Raw genomic sequence first — 14,731 nt, 5'->3', positions numbered from 1 at the left:
AGACTGCTCATGCATCCGTGTCTCTGTGTGTCTCTGTCTCTCTCCGTATCTCTCCAATCATCTCTCTCTATGTCTCTCCAAGTGCATGTATGAGTCTCTCCAAGAGTGTCAACTACTCAACGTCTCTCCGTGCTGCGACTACCATTACGATCGTCACCAGCATCTTTTGTTGTTCTTGTCGTCATCATCATCAAATATCAACAACATCATCCATATTATCGTCACGCCACGTTCAACACCACTATGGTCAATCATTGACATAAACCATCATCATTGTCATTCACAATCTTCATCACAAACAGCAACATCCTTCACCATCAACATAAACCCCACCATCATCACACATCATCGTCGTCATCATCATCATCCATCATTTCCTTCATAGAACAAATGAACACGGGGCAAAATAAGCCACACCGACGGGTCTTCGCTGGCATCGGCTGAACTGACACCCTGAGGGTGACTTTGTGGCATTCAAAAAAAGAGACGAAAGTAATGTCGACATTACAGTGCAGGGGGATAGCGACTTGAGAGGAGGACCCGATGGCATAAAGCGAGCACAAGACGCGGGAGAGGTTCAGGAGCATCCGTCAGAGGCATTGCTGCCATTAATTGCAACGTCAACCTGATTAGTAATGATTCCGACCGGCGATGTTGACAACGCCAATGGCAAAGGCTAAAGACCTCCGGATTCCCTGGTGCGCGTGCTGACATCACACCGTCAGCGACAATTTCTATTCGTTAGGTTGATGAATACGCCGCCAACATGAAATAAAAATAATTTCCTTTAATTAAATTACTTTAAAGGCTATCGGTTGTGTGTTATTCTTCCTGCGTAAGTTTACGAATCGGACCGTGTCGATGGCGTAGAGATCGGACCGGCGCATATAGGTACAGCAGCTGTTGGTGTGGACCATTTTGACAGGAAAGAAGACGTCATTTTTGCCAATCTACCATTCCTGACAAACCTCAAGATCGTCGCGAGCAACCTGTTGTGATTGCAGAATGGGCAGGTGCACTCGGTAGGGTAGCGGCAGGTGTTCACCGACGACGAGTCGAACGTATTCACGCAACATTAACGAACGTATGCCGAAACTCGGCAGATCGGGAGCGATGTGAACACAGGCAATGCGGTCATTCAGCATCTGGCTACATCTTACCCGGGCAAAAAAAACCTCTCACCTGAATTCAACAACAATAACAACAACAAAAATCTTGAAATCAAAGCCAAGAAAACAATGAGTTTGTGTAAAACACAGAGATGGCACGTTTGTGACTGTGCCAATCTAAATATTTGTCAAATATATAGCCGGGAAAAAATATGCCGCATTTATAAGCGTGTGCTTATGAGGGCAATGCCAGGTATGAAGGGTCAGCTGCTAAATAATCGATGTCTATGAGTGAGAAGCAGGCAGCAGCTGCTGCAGCTCGTGCCTCAACGCAGCTACGAAGTCCATACATTCTCTCTGTTACCTTTGTTGCGGTTGATTTCTGCAGCTTTCTCCTGTTTTTTCCCTACAGACACAAACGCACATGGAGCAACGGGTAAAATAAAAATGAGGCAACGAGACAAAACGCAGCACCGCTCGACACGCAAAGCAAACAGAGACTGCGTCAACGATGGCGACGACGATGGCGACGACGATGGCGACGATGTGAAGACGACGAAACGCAGTCCCCGCTGGCGTGCGTGTGGGCGAACTCAGAGGTTCGACGAGTCAGCCCGATTTAGGGTCATAATTCAAGAATTATGTCTTTTTTTAATGCCTTTACCATCTAATTGGTACGCTTTCTCATGGTTTTCCCCCATCATTATAGTTCTGTGAGTTCAATGGTTGTAAATGCGACAGCACATGTAACAGCACATGTAACATGATGTGTAACACCACGTGACACCACATGTAACGTGACGTTCTACCTCACTTCTCTTTCCGCTTCTTTCCTGCACACTGCTCCACTCTGAAATTCCATCCCATTGTCTCTTTCCCGCCCCCTGCATCCCCCCTCCCCCCCCCAGGTCTTATCACGCTGCTCAATGTATCGATAGTGAAATGTGAAATTTTACCAAGGGAACTGTTTTTGTTTTGCTGCCTTGCCCAAGAGTGCATTTGGTGTGGAAAAAAATCGCCAGGAATTGATATACTTATGGAATTTGTATTTATATATTGGGTAAATTTTTTATCTGGTGACTTGCTTAGCTTTCCTATACTTTGCACTCCGACCGTGTTGTCGTATTATTTGTTGTTGTAACTTTCTGACCCCCGTGCCCCTGCTGGACATCTGTGGAAAAGAGCTTCATAGCTCATCGGACTCTTCCAGTCTAAATAAAGATTCTGATCATGAATTCTCGTACAAAGTCGACAAGCACTGTTTGTTGCTGGACCGCTTACCACGTACGGCCTTCAGGCCTGTGCATAGCAACTTCACCTAAAAAGAAAACCAACAACAATTTCTACAATCCAGAAACGATTCTCGCGCGTGCGCGATCCGGCGCCCGTGTCGCGAGTGTAAGACCCCGGTGCATCGGCGCGCGCCGAACGAACCTCAAACGACACGAACAGCGACGCTAAGATGCCGGGAAATGCAGGGGAGGGGGGAGCCGGGACCTCCGCCGTTTTCAGCGACCTGCGTCCAGTGTGCGGCGCTAGCACCACAGCCGGAAAAGAAAATCTAAATTAAAATAAAACTTCCCCTTGAAGAGTGTAAAGGAGAGGCCACCGCCCTGAAGGGGCCTAGTGAAAAAAATAACTAACCGCGTGCCTTGAGAGCTTTTCCTCCCGCGAAAGGGCCACAGAACTTGGGCAATTGCTGCCTTGGTTTCCCGTGCCTCTGAATTATTCACCCTCCCTCTCTCTCTCACTCGCGCGAGCGCTTTCTGAAAGTGAACGAATACTGCGCGCATTATACATATGCGTGCGTGCGTGCGTAACCAGTCACGCACAAGCACAGGTGAAATTGGGCTCACCAACACAGAGGGGGAGAGAACTGAGTATTTATGCGGCTGCAACTTCCAGCCACTCTGTGCAAAGAGCTTCACGGAGATGGCGCGGTCGGTGCGGCTCCACGCCCGGGCTGAGTTATTAGCGATCACAGCACGAGCCGCGAGTGCAGCCGTCTCGGCTTGCTCTTCAGGTGGGACCACCTCAACTCCTCTGCGTCTAGTGGCAACGTTGGAAACTCAGGGCCCTCAGCACTACAATGAGAAGCAAGGCAAATTGTTCTCCATGTAGCCCAGGTCACCCGTGCATCTCTATGGGTTTATTCCACCTCCGAGCTGAATAAAGGACACACACACACACATCTGTTAGCTATCCTTCTTACCAGCGCACACGAATGTGTGAGGGCTCCTTAGTGTCACCGCATCGTGCGGCACTTTCAGATGTACTTCTGCGGCCGTCTGGAACGCTCCTTCTTTCCGATGTTAAGAAGTCACTGGAGCTATGCACTTTTAAATCTCGATTTAAAATTCATTCATTTAGAAGTGCTTGTTGTTGTGTCTAGTTTGTTGTCCTTTCCCCGCACCTTCGATAAGTATGGTTGGCTACGTACCCTGCAAAATAAGTTCAAGATACGATAACAAAAAAACTATACTTTAAATGCAGAGAAATATCCACGCCACCACGGGGAGAGAGTCATGCAAACTCACAGGCATCAAGTGGTCGGGATCGAACCCGCAACCTCCTGTATACCAGGCGAGGCAGTTAACACGCAAATATCGAGGAGTGTAACTTCCCATGCGCGCCGCGGGACGCGGGCGACATCGCACGGAGGGTCGCGTCAAAGTGGCGGTGGTTCAAGGGGCCCTGGGCCCCACAATGGCGTGCAGGATGCAGAGAAACAGTCTCCGGGGTGGGGGGGGGGGGGCAACGGCGCTCCCACGGCCGGCGCGTGGCACCCCTGGGCCTTGCCTAACAGGCAGGTGCTGAGCACGCTACGCAGCGGAACGTTGTCAATTGGGGGCGGGGGGGGGGCGGGGGGGGCGAGCTCGCGGCCGATTACGGAGTTACCGAAGGCAGGCGAGCATCTTGGATCCACAAACAGCTGCAGATTACAGGAAATGACGGCGATGCAAAATCTTCAAATTATGAAAGGTTTGCGTACATTTAAATTCATATATAAAAAATAAAATTACATGTCTAAATACTATTCATGTATTTCATTGAATTTAATAGATACCTGTTAAATCTGTTATGGTTTACTAGAGCTATAAATTGGCACCAAAACCTTGCTAGGTAACGAGAAAGGAGAGTTGTGTTCCTGGGGACAGGGATGCAGGAGGTCGTGGGTTCGATCTCGGACCCTGACACCTGCAGCATATTTGGAGTTTGGCATGTTGTCCCCGTGGTCGCGTGGATTTTTCTCCGGGTCCTCTGTTTTTTTTCTTCCACATTTAGAATCAAGACGCGTTTAGAGTATTTAGCTGCGATAAATGTCCACGTGATAATCCCAATTCGTTGAGCTATCATTTGTGATGGCCAGGTCGTTTCTGAAAAAGAGATACACAGCTCAGTGGGCCTCAACTGGAACAATAATAGTTTTGTTTAGATCTATGGAATGTCTACCCACAATTCAGTTTACGCTGCAGCGTAAACCCCCAAGTAGAGGCAGTGTCGGGAAGCTTCTCCTAGCAGTGAATCGGCAAAGCTCTGCACCGCTACATTGACCCAATGTGTGTGTGTGTGTGGTATCCTTATACCGCAATGCATGAAGAAGGCCCACACTCTACTGTTGGATTCAAATGTATCGTGCACACATCGTGCCCGTGTTGTTGCCTGCCACGCCAGACTACTGAGCCACGCTACGCACCTTGGCTGCTTGAGACGTATTGTCATTGTCTAGGAACAGGCGTTCGCCATGACGAGCGCACTACCTGGGGCCTGCCCAACCGTTGCTACACCGAGCCATCCGGCAGAGCCTCTGTCGCAGATACTCCTCCACCGTGTCACGGAATGTACGGAGCCAACAGCTGCAATGTTCAAATGCTTCACGAAGCGAGCACGGAATGGCCCATACAAAAGGCGAAAAATGCAATGAAAACAATGGATTAAGTGTTCATTGTCGAGTTATTTACACAAGGCAGAGCTCGAATCACGAGGTGCTATCCAAAAAACTGACACCGCTCGAGCAAAGAGCCACACGGATCCACGGCCGCATGACGAGATGCAGACGCGGTGCGAGTGTTTAGTCAGCAGGTACCCTTGTAAAAGGTATCTATTTGGTGTTTGAACATCTTCACACCTCCCGTTTCATTACCAGAAAGGTTAAAACCTATTCTTATTTTTCATACTGTGATACTGCCATAAAAAAGGCCCCAGGGTACAGCAGGCACCCGTTTGCTGGCCCTCTCTGGTGACAGCATTTGCATTCAGATTCTGTAACTGAAGATAAAACATGAAAATGCTTCGGGAGCTATCGATGATACTCCTTTGAAATCAGTATGAAGCCAACACCGGGGCTCTACATCAACGGCTTACGGAACCACTAACTCTGGAGGTTAGCTCTGTCCTCCAAATACCCATTGCTCAATGCCGTGTCACATGGCCGTGCTTGTGTTAGGGATCTGGTGTTTTACACACATGTTTAGATAGCCATTCAACAACGCCTGCCCCTCTCTAAAAAAATACACCATGTTTATGTGCCGCTGATTTAATCAGCTCTCTAGATATTTCAGTCAAATTAAATTTCTCTGCTGGTTGTGTCACAAGTGATGGATTATCCCGAGAAATGCGTCACATGCGTATGCATCGTGCTGCACGCCAGCGCCCCAGCGGCATGACTCATCCTGGTGCACTGTGTCACGCACGGCTCGATCGCATGGCGTGACAAACAACACGTACACCTCCTCCTCCACGGACAACCAGGAACACTTCCAAATCCCTTGCGCAAAATCCCACTCGCCCCCCAGGTCCGCATCACATCTCCATCGAGCTAATTTCCCGCAATCCTACCTCGGTACATTTGTTGGGAGGCGAGAGATTTTGAGTTATTGATTTTTTTTGCAAAATCAGTTTATATTTATTTTAAAGGGATGGTATTGTAGTTGACTGGGGTGCCTCACGATCCAATCGAGATGAATTAAATGTCTACATTTGATCGTATATCAAGATTTGACTGCACTCAACCTCAAGGGCTTCAGAGTACGGGGGGAGGGGGGTATAATGAGAGAGGGAAGGGGTGGGTTTTTTTTAGTTTGCAAGGACATGGTGGGGTAAAAAGGCACCAAGACAGTATTAGGGGCAGCAGGTTTTTCCCAGTGGTAAAGCAGGCACATCGCAGCAAGAAACCCTGGGTTTGATTCGTGACTCGGGCGCCTCTCTCTGTGAAGTGTTAAACTGTTAAAATGGAGTTTGTATGCTCTCCCAGTTATTCTGAATGGGGTTTCAGCATCTTTATCTAAACTGGACAGACCTCCAGTCTTGATCCGGGTCGTCCAGTTTTCCCTCCCACAGCTAAACACACACACACAATGTAACCGCTATTGGCCAAAACATCCCAATGCTGAGACATTACCAACAAATTATATCAAGTGAGATTCCACACACACACACAGCAGCAACACGCCCCCCCACCCCCCACCAACTGCGAAACGACTTCCAGGCCATGTCAGCAATCCTTCGTGATCGCCTAGCGTTGCAAAGAATGGCGCAAATAGCAGGATATGTGGAAGTCGTTTCAATATCTGGCCTGGCATCGGATTGGAACACGGTGGAAATGTCAACAATTGGGCTGTTGTGGTCCCATTTACAGATGCATTTGCGAATTAATAAGCGAAACAAAACGGTCACAATAGTAACAGAAACCCACATGCTTAAGGTATTTAATAATATACGAATAATTACTTAATGACTGAAGAAAGCCTGAAAACTTTCTTTCAAGAGGGTCCTGCATTGGGATATACGGCCCACGCCATTGACAAAGTATTTGCTTAGCTGTGGAGGACAGAGGAGGCCCCCGAGGAGATTCATGCAGAACAGGGGGAGAACAACCCAGAAATGTGCCTTAGTCAGGCAGCAAACCCAGGCACTTATTGCTGTGAGGCACACGTGTTACTCCTGTGGCACCCTGCCGCCCAGTAAATGGATCCTCTTTACCTGAGGTCTCCCTCTGGCTCATCCTGACCTGAGGTCTCCCTCTGGTTCCTCCTGACCTGAGGTCTCCCTCTGGCTCATCCTGACCTGAGGTCTCCCTCTGGCTCCTCCTGACCTGAGGTCTCCCTCTGGCTCATCCTGACCTGAGGTCTCCCTCTGGCTCCTCCTAACCTGAGGTCTCCCTCTGGCTCATCCTGACCTGAGGTCTCACTCTGGCTCCTCCTGTCCTGAGGACTCCCTCTGGCTCATCCTGACCTGAAGTCTCCCTCTGGCTCATCCTGACCTGAGGTCCCCCTCTGGCTCATCTTGACCTGAGGTCTCCCTCTGGCTCCTCCTGACCTGAGGTCTCCCTCTGGCTCCTCCTAACCTGAGGAGTCCCTCTGGCTCCTCTTGACCTAAGGTCTCACTCTGGCTCCTCCTGACCTGAGGTCTCCCTCTGGCTCCTCCTGACCTAAGGTCTCACTCTGGCTCCTCCTGACCTGAGGAGTCCCTCTGGCTCCTCTTGACCTAAGGTCTCACTCTGGCTCCTCCTGACCTGAGGAGTCCCTCTGGCTCCTCTTGACCTAAGGTCTCACTCTGGCTCCTCCTAAGCTGTCTCTGAAAGGAATGCCAAGTGCCCAGCTTTGGCATCATGGCTCTCCGACCAAAAAATCCATTATTATTACGCACAGTAATTACTCGCAACAACTGTAATCCAATATTGAGCAGGCAAATTACTAAAATATTTCTTAGCAAAATTTGTATTTGCTTTGGAATGCGTGCCAAAAATAACTTTGAGTCGCAGCAAGAAAGCACGAGGCTTTATTTACCTGTAGGCACAGCAAAATTATCAACACCGTTGTGTATGCCTGAGGCTTTATTTACCTGTAGGCACAGCAAAATGATCAACACCGTCGTTGTGTATGCCCGATGCAATTGTCTCCTCAAAGCCCAAATAGAGCTATCAGAGTTATCCGAAAGGTCTTAATAATGTACAAAATGCTTTTGGTCTAGAAAAAAGCATAAATGCCGAGTGAAATATCGAATCGAAGCTATTTCAGGTTTATAATCAGGTCCAATTTAATCAATAGCCAATTTAATCATCATTGCTGCTCAAGCGAGCGGAGTGCAGTGTTCATTAATTTCACAAAAATCAATAACCAGCAGAGGGTGAAGTGACGAGACATTTGTAGCTTGTCAAAAAAAAACATCATTTGTTTCTGGCCAGGAAACCCACTCATGTGATTTTCATTTCTCATAAAGGGGAGAATCCCCCCCGCCCCCCGGAATGTCCCCGGTCGGTCAGACACACACACACTCATACTCACTCGCTCACTCACATACTCACTTACACAACAACAGCCATTCGCCACTAAGTGGCGGTGACGTCACCACGACGCTTGTGCCAGGCTACGTGCACGTTGAGGCCACGTGAAGTTTCGAACACCCGCTGGTAGAAGGTCACGGGGTAGACCCAGGTGCCATGGGTAGACTGACTGAGATGACTGGGTGATGCACCACTTTTGCCCCCTACTCTGCCAACTTGCTGTGCTTTAGCCACCCGACGCTACGCTCATTGTTGTAAGCGTCGCTCCTCCGCCCTCCATTGTTGTTAGAGGGCGACTGCCATCAACTGCCCAGAAGCGTCCTTCACGAGCCTCCTCCACAGAGGCCGATCCTGACACCGCTGGTACCAGTCATCGGCAAGTCCACTCAGCTCCACATCCTCCTGTACCACATCAGCTCCATCTCTTCTCTAGCCCGTGCTGTGCCCGTTTAGCCCCCTCGATCCGGCCGAACAAAAGCTTTTCAGGCATGCGGTGGCTGGGCATGCGACCTATATGACCCAGCCAACGCAGCCTTGCCTGCCGGAGGTGCTTACCGATGGGATTTTGTCCAGATCTTTCAAGGATTTGTGTGCTCCTCACACAATCCAGCCTGATTAAACCCAGGATGGATCGCAGGCAGGCCAGCCTAAATGTTTCTAACCAGCGAAGATGTTCCATTAGGGGGGTCCACGTTTCGCAAGCGTAGAGAAGGGAGGGAATGAATGTGGCTGAGAAGACCTGAAGCTTCGTGCGGAGCGACAGACCAGGTAGCTTCCACAAAGCATTACGCAACCATGAAAATATGTCGCTCGATTCGAAGTGAGACCTCTGCCGTCAAACGGAGCCGGTCATGAGCACATTGCCCTGGTATGGGAAATTCTCCACAACTGCCCTATCACCAATTGGGAGTTGTGGGGGTGGAGTGTCTGATGGTACAAAATACCCAGGCAGGTGCTTTGTTTTAGTGGGGCTGATATTAAGGCCCCACCTCTTAGTGGCAAGCTCCAGGTTCAGCAGCAGCACCTCCAACTCCTCCTATGAGTGAGCAGCAATTACCAGATCATCAGCATACATAACATGGTTGACCAATAAGGAGCCATCCCTTGACCGCACCCGGGCAACGATCAGCCTCCCATTGTATCTATACCAGGTGGAAATTCCTCCGGTACAGCCATCGAAGGCTTCATGAACTACGTGGTCGAAATAGATGTAAAATAATGTGGGAGCCAGAGGACATCCCTGTCGCACCCCAAGGTGAACAGGGAATGGCTCCGAATACCGGCCAAGTAGTTTTACCCGGGCTCGCTCACTATCATGAAGGTCCTTAATGATCATGAGCAGAGGGTCAGGGACTCCGAAAGCAGGAAGAACAACCCAGAGCCCAGGCCTACTGATGATATCATAGGCCTTGACCAGGTCAATAAAGCAGAGATATCGCTCTTGTTGGAATTCCCAAACACCTGTGCTGTAGCAGACGGACAGAAAATATGGCATCTGTGCAGGACCGCCCTTTCCTGAAACCGCATTGGGGCTCCGCAAGCCTCTCCACAGTGTGCCTAGCCTCACAGAAATGCTCAGAAAATTTGAAAACCTGTTCCTGGGGGTGAGAGATTGGATCACCATTCTTTCCCCTAATGACGGTAATAGGTGTGGCACTACAGGTTACTTTTTTGATGGAGTTAAAGAGCGATTTGTGATCACGGGCCATTGAGGCAGACTCCATCTCCTCAGCAACCCGCGACCACCACCCATCCTTGCAGCGTCTCACGGCTCTCCGAACCTCCGAACGAAGGCTGCGGTAAGCCTCCTCATTCTCTGACGTGGGATGCTGTAGACGATGAGAGTGGGCCTGTCGCTTTTTCTCAGCCAGCCTGAACACCTTCTCTGTCAGCCAGGGTCTCTGGGGAGGTCTGGACCATGTACCCAAAGCAGCCATTGCAGCTGCATGAGCCAAAGTCCTAAACCTCACCCATTTCCCCTCGACATCAGGAGGAGTGGGTGACGATGCCAACCCCAGCCGCAAGCGATGATGAAATTCTCACTTAAAACTTTCATCAGCTAGCTGAGACCATGCCACTTTGGATTTGAACTGGGTCCTGGGTGTAAACCCACCACCGGAGTGGAAGAATTGCAGGCGTATCTTCGAGATGACAAGTCGATGGTCAGTGGGCAGATCAGCTCCATCGTAGGTCCTGGTGTCAAGGACATGGGCCCGTATCCGCTGTTCCGTGACTATGTAGTCCAACAAATGTTCTTGCTTGGACCCGGCATGCATCCATGATGTTGTGTGGATGCGCCGATGCCGGAACAGCTTGTTGGTAATTACAAGCCCATGGGCTGCACAAAAATCTAGCAGCCTCCTACCATTGTTATTTAACTGATCTGGCCCATGCCTTCCAATCACTCCAGACCAGGTGCCAGCATTATGACCAACTCGGGCATTGAAGTCGCCCAACAAGATGACTATCCCGAGGGGCCACTTTAGCCAGACCTGTGACAGGAGGTTATAGAAAGCATCTGACTCATCGGCCTTGCCTGCATCCCTCCACGGATGTTCGTCTTCAGTGGGGGCATAAGTAACTATGACCACCACTCCTCACCTCTGGTTGATAGGAAGGCGAGCCCAAAGTCGCCTGGGGCTTACAGCTTCCCACAACTCACTGCCACACTCCCACGCCCCCTTCATTCTTTTGTTCAGAAGAAAAGCCATTCCCTGTTGTTTGTCAGTCTCCTGCCCCGAGTAGAGAACTGTCCACTCCTCATGGTGGCAGGAGCCAGAGCCAGTCCACCGAACCTCCTGAATACCACAGAGATCCAGGTTGTACCGGTCCAGCTTCCGACAGAGGAGTGGCAGCCTCTCCTCCACAGTGAGCGTTTGAACATTCCACGTGGCCACACGTGTGGTTTTTTGTTGTTTCTGGAGGAGCCCCAAGGGTAAGGATTCAGTCTCCTGGCTCCGCCAAATGGGGTTTGGCTCACTAACACACACTTACTCACTTACACACACTTACACATTTCCTCGCACACTCACTTAGACATACACTCGCACACTCACACACACTCACTCACACTCATTTACACACACTTACACACTAACTTACTCACACACACTCACTAACACACTCACTCACACACTCACACACACACACTCACTCACATGCTCACACACACTCATCTATCTGCAACTCTCTGCGTCTCCATCCTCCACATCAAGTGCCTCCTTCACAATTAGGCTACCAAATTAAAAGCTGAGGCTCTCCCTATAGAATCGAGGAATAGTTACATCAAATTCAAGCACATCTACTGTTAGACCGTTAGGACTTCAGCAAGATATGTGCGTAAACAAAAATAATTAAATACAAAATTACCCACGCACAGAACCGTCTTTCCATAACGTAATAGTGATTGTGCATGTGTGGGTGTACACCTGTCTGTTCATCTGTGTGTGTGGGTGTGTGGCGAGCGGTTAACGCATTGCACCACGAACCCGGCCACCCGAGTTTGATTCCCGCTCATAGCCAACACCGGTGACGGTTATCTGAACTGGTCCTAGGTCTGCCCTAGATCGACTCAGCCTAAAATGAGTACCTGGTGCGGTGTGTAAAAACATCGCCACAAAAGGAGACAAAGGCGGCCCGGGCGTGGTGCTGGCAACCCACCCCCTCGTGTGCCGTGCCGGCCTTGACAGGTGCAGCTCGCTAACAGCACTTGCCCCAACAGTCCGTTAAGACTATACGGGGGGTTTTGGTCTCTGTGGTGCGCGTTACTGTCCACCAGACGAGACAGCACCCACAGGGATGGTGAGGATCGATCTTCGGTGCTTGACCACACTCGGTGTTGTTGAAACGAGTAAGTTCATGGTGCGATTTGTGTCTTGAAAGAATGCCATGCAGGAGATGGGTGAGAGATCAACTCACGGGAGAGAAATCAAAGTGACTCTTTGCTCTTTTTGAACCTCGTCCCCAATCTAACACAGAGAGAGGGAGGGGGCCTGCCTATACACATCTTGCAGTTCACCAGCGTTGGTTGAAGCAAGCCTGACTCTGCTGACGAGACACAATGAATGTTCAAACCGGTGCTGAGTTTGCGTGTATCGGACAAAATGCGAATGAAATAATACGCTCCCAGACGGTTGTGTGGCTGACGTGGAGGGACAACCGTGGGGGCGAGGGATAGTGTCGTGCCTCATTTTCTCCACACTGACGCCGGCGATTATTCTACCAAACCTGTGGGTGCCGGGTTCCCGGTGCCACGCGACTCTTTGGTGACGCTCCGAGCTCGGGGGACCCCCGTCTCGTCGCCGGCACGCGCCGGGACGTGACGCCGCGGTACCGGGCTGCGAAAAAATCCCTGACGGGGTTTTTACTAAACCTCGGCGAAGCACTTCACCCGTACCTTTCTTCTCCTTCTTCTCCTTCTCTTCCTCCTCCCCGCCGGCGCCCAGCAGCGTGAAGATGATACCCGTCTGGGAGTTGATGCCGATGGCCGTGACGAGCATCCGCCCTGAGCCCTCCATCACGTGGGTCCCTGGACACGCGCGGATCAGAGGAGCGCACGAGCGCGCAAGCGGCTAAACACGGCTGGACCGCCGCGTCCGGTTCTTCGGTCGATGCCAGTGGCTCGCAAAAGGGGATGGGGGGCGTGTGGTGCTGCAGGATTTGCATTTGTGTTTCAACGACAGTTTTTGAGCACAGGGTCCAAAGGGCCAAAAATGTCAAGCGGCCAGCAAGAAAGAGCACGATCAAACATTTAACAGAAACGAGCTTAACGCGTTTATTGAACCGAGCGAGTTCACCGTTATTATCATTGTTGTTGTTATCATTGTCATACGAGCTTGGGAGAAGAAAAGAGACGACGGAAGGGAACTGCAGAGCGGAGCCACGCGGGGGAAGGAGCGAGACGCGTCGTGACCTGCGGGGCGGTGGGCGAGCGGCATGCGGGCGAGACGACGACGCGGGGCCGCCCGTGACGCGAAGACGCGGCAAACCTGAGAGGAGCATGGGGTCGCGGTCAATGGTTTTGCGCACGTGGTCCGACTCGCCCGTCAAGGAGCTCTCGTCGATCTTGAGGTCGTTGCTCTGGATGAGCACACCGTCGGCCGGGAGCAGGTCCCCTGCAGACAGAACAAGCGGTCGCTCGCGTCACACCTCTAACACGCGGTCGCTCGCGTCACAACTCTAACACGCGGTCACTCGCGTCACACCTCTAACACGCGGTCACTCACGTCACGACTCTAACACGCGGTCGCTCGCGTCACAACTCTAACACGCGGTCGCTCGCGTCACACCTCTAACACGCGGTCGCTCGCGTCACACCTCTAACACGTGGTCACTCGCGTCACACCTCTAACACTCGGTCGCTCGCGTCACACCTCTAACACGCGGTCGCTCGCGTCACAACTCTAACACGCGGTTGCTTGCGTCACACCTCTAACACGCGGTCGCTCGCGTCACAACTCTAACACGCGGTCGCTCGCGTCACACCTCTAACACGCGGTCACTCGCGTCACACCTCTAACACACGGTCGCTCGCGTCACAACTCTAACACGTGGTCACTCGCGTCACAACTCTAACACGCGGTCACTCGCGTCATGACTCTAACACGCGGTCGCTCGCGTCACAACTCTAACACGCGGTCGCTCGCGTCACGACTCTAACACGCGGTCACTCGCGTCATGACTCTAACACGCGGTCGCTCGCGTCACAACTCTAACACGCGGTCGCTCGCGTCACGACTCTAACACGCGGTCACTCGCGTCATGACTCTAACACGCGGTCACTCACGTCACAACTCTAACACGTGGTCACTCGCGTCATGACTCTAACACGCGGTCACTCGCGTCACAACTCTAACACGCGGTCGCTCGCGTCACACCTCTAACACGCGGTCGCTCGCGTCACACCTCTAACACGTGGTCACTCGCGTCACACCTCTAACACTCGGTCGCTCGCGTCACACCTCTAACACGCGGTCGCTCGCGTCACAACTCTAACACGCGGTTGCTTGCGTCACACCTCTAACACGCGGTCGCTCGCGTCACAACTCTAACACGCGGTCGCTCGCGTCACACCTCTAACACGCGGTCACTCGCGTCACACCTCTAACACACGGTCGCTCGCGTCACGACTCTAACACGCGGTCACTCGCGTCACAACTCTAACACGCGGTCGCTCGCGTCACACCTCTAACACGCGGTCGCTCGCGTCACACCTCTAACACTCGGTCGCTCGCGTCACACCTCTAACACGCGGTCGCTCGCGTCACAACTCTAACACGCGGTTGCTTACGTCACACCTCTAACACGCGGTCGCTCGCGTCACAACTCTAACACGTGG

General features: G+C 51.4%; 1 protein-coding gene across 10 annotated transcripts in view; it reads right to left on the bottom strand.

Annotated features, from left to right (window-relative positions):
• LOC116947622 (plasma membrane calcium-transporting ATPase 2-like) overlaps window positions 1-14,731 on the bottom strand; it is a 201,589-nt gene that overhangs the window by 65,129 nt on the left and 121,729 nt on the right. For 7 of the 10 annotated variants that reach the window (XM_076070756.1, XM_076070755.1, XM_076070759.1 and 4 more), the window contains 3 exons: window positions 13,383-13,508; window positions 12,791-12,922; window positions 1,474-1,515 (listed from right to left, as the gene is read on the bottom strand). In XM_076070756.1, the coding sequence (XP_075926871.1) occupies window positions 1,474-1,515; window positions 12,791-12,922; window positions 13,383-13,508 (300 nt within the window). The remainder of the gene's footprint in view (window positions 1-1,473; window positions 1,516-12,790; window positions 12,923-13,382; window positions 13,509-14,731) is intronic. The other 3 variants (XM_076070760.1, XM_076070764.1, XM_076070762.1) reach the window with 1 other exon arrangement.

Source organism: Petromyzon marinus, chromosome 30, assembly GCF_048934315.1.
Source record: "Petromyzon marinus isolate PM22_M1 ecotype Great Lakes invasive population chromosome 30, UKy_Petmar_22M1.pri1.0, whole genome shotgun sequence".
NCBI classification, from domain to species: Eukaryota; Metazoa; Chordata; class Hyperoartia; order Petromyzontiformes; family Petromyzontidae; genus Petromyzon; species Petromyzon marinus.
This window is presented reverse-complemented; position numbering and strand designations above follow the sequence as displayed.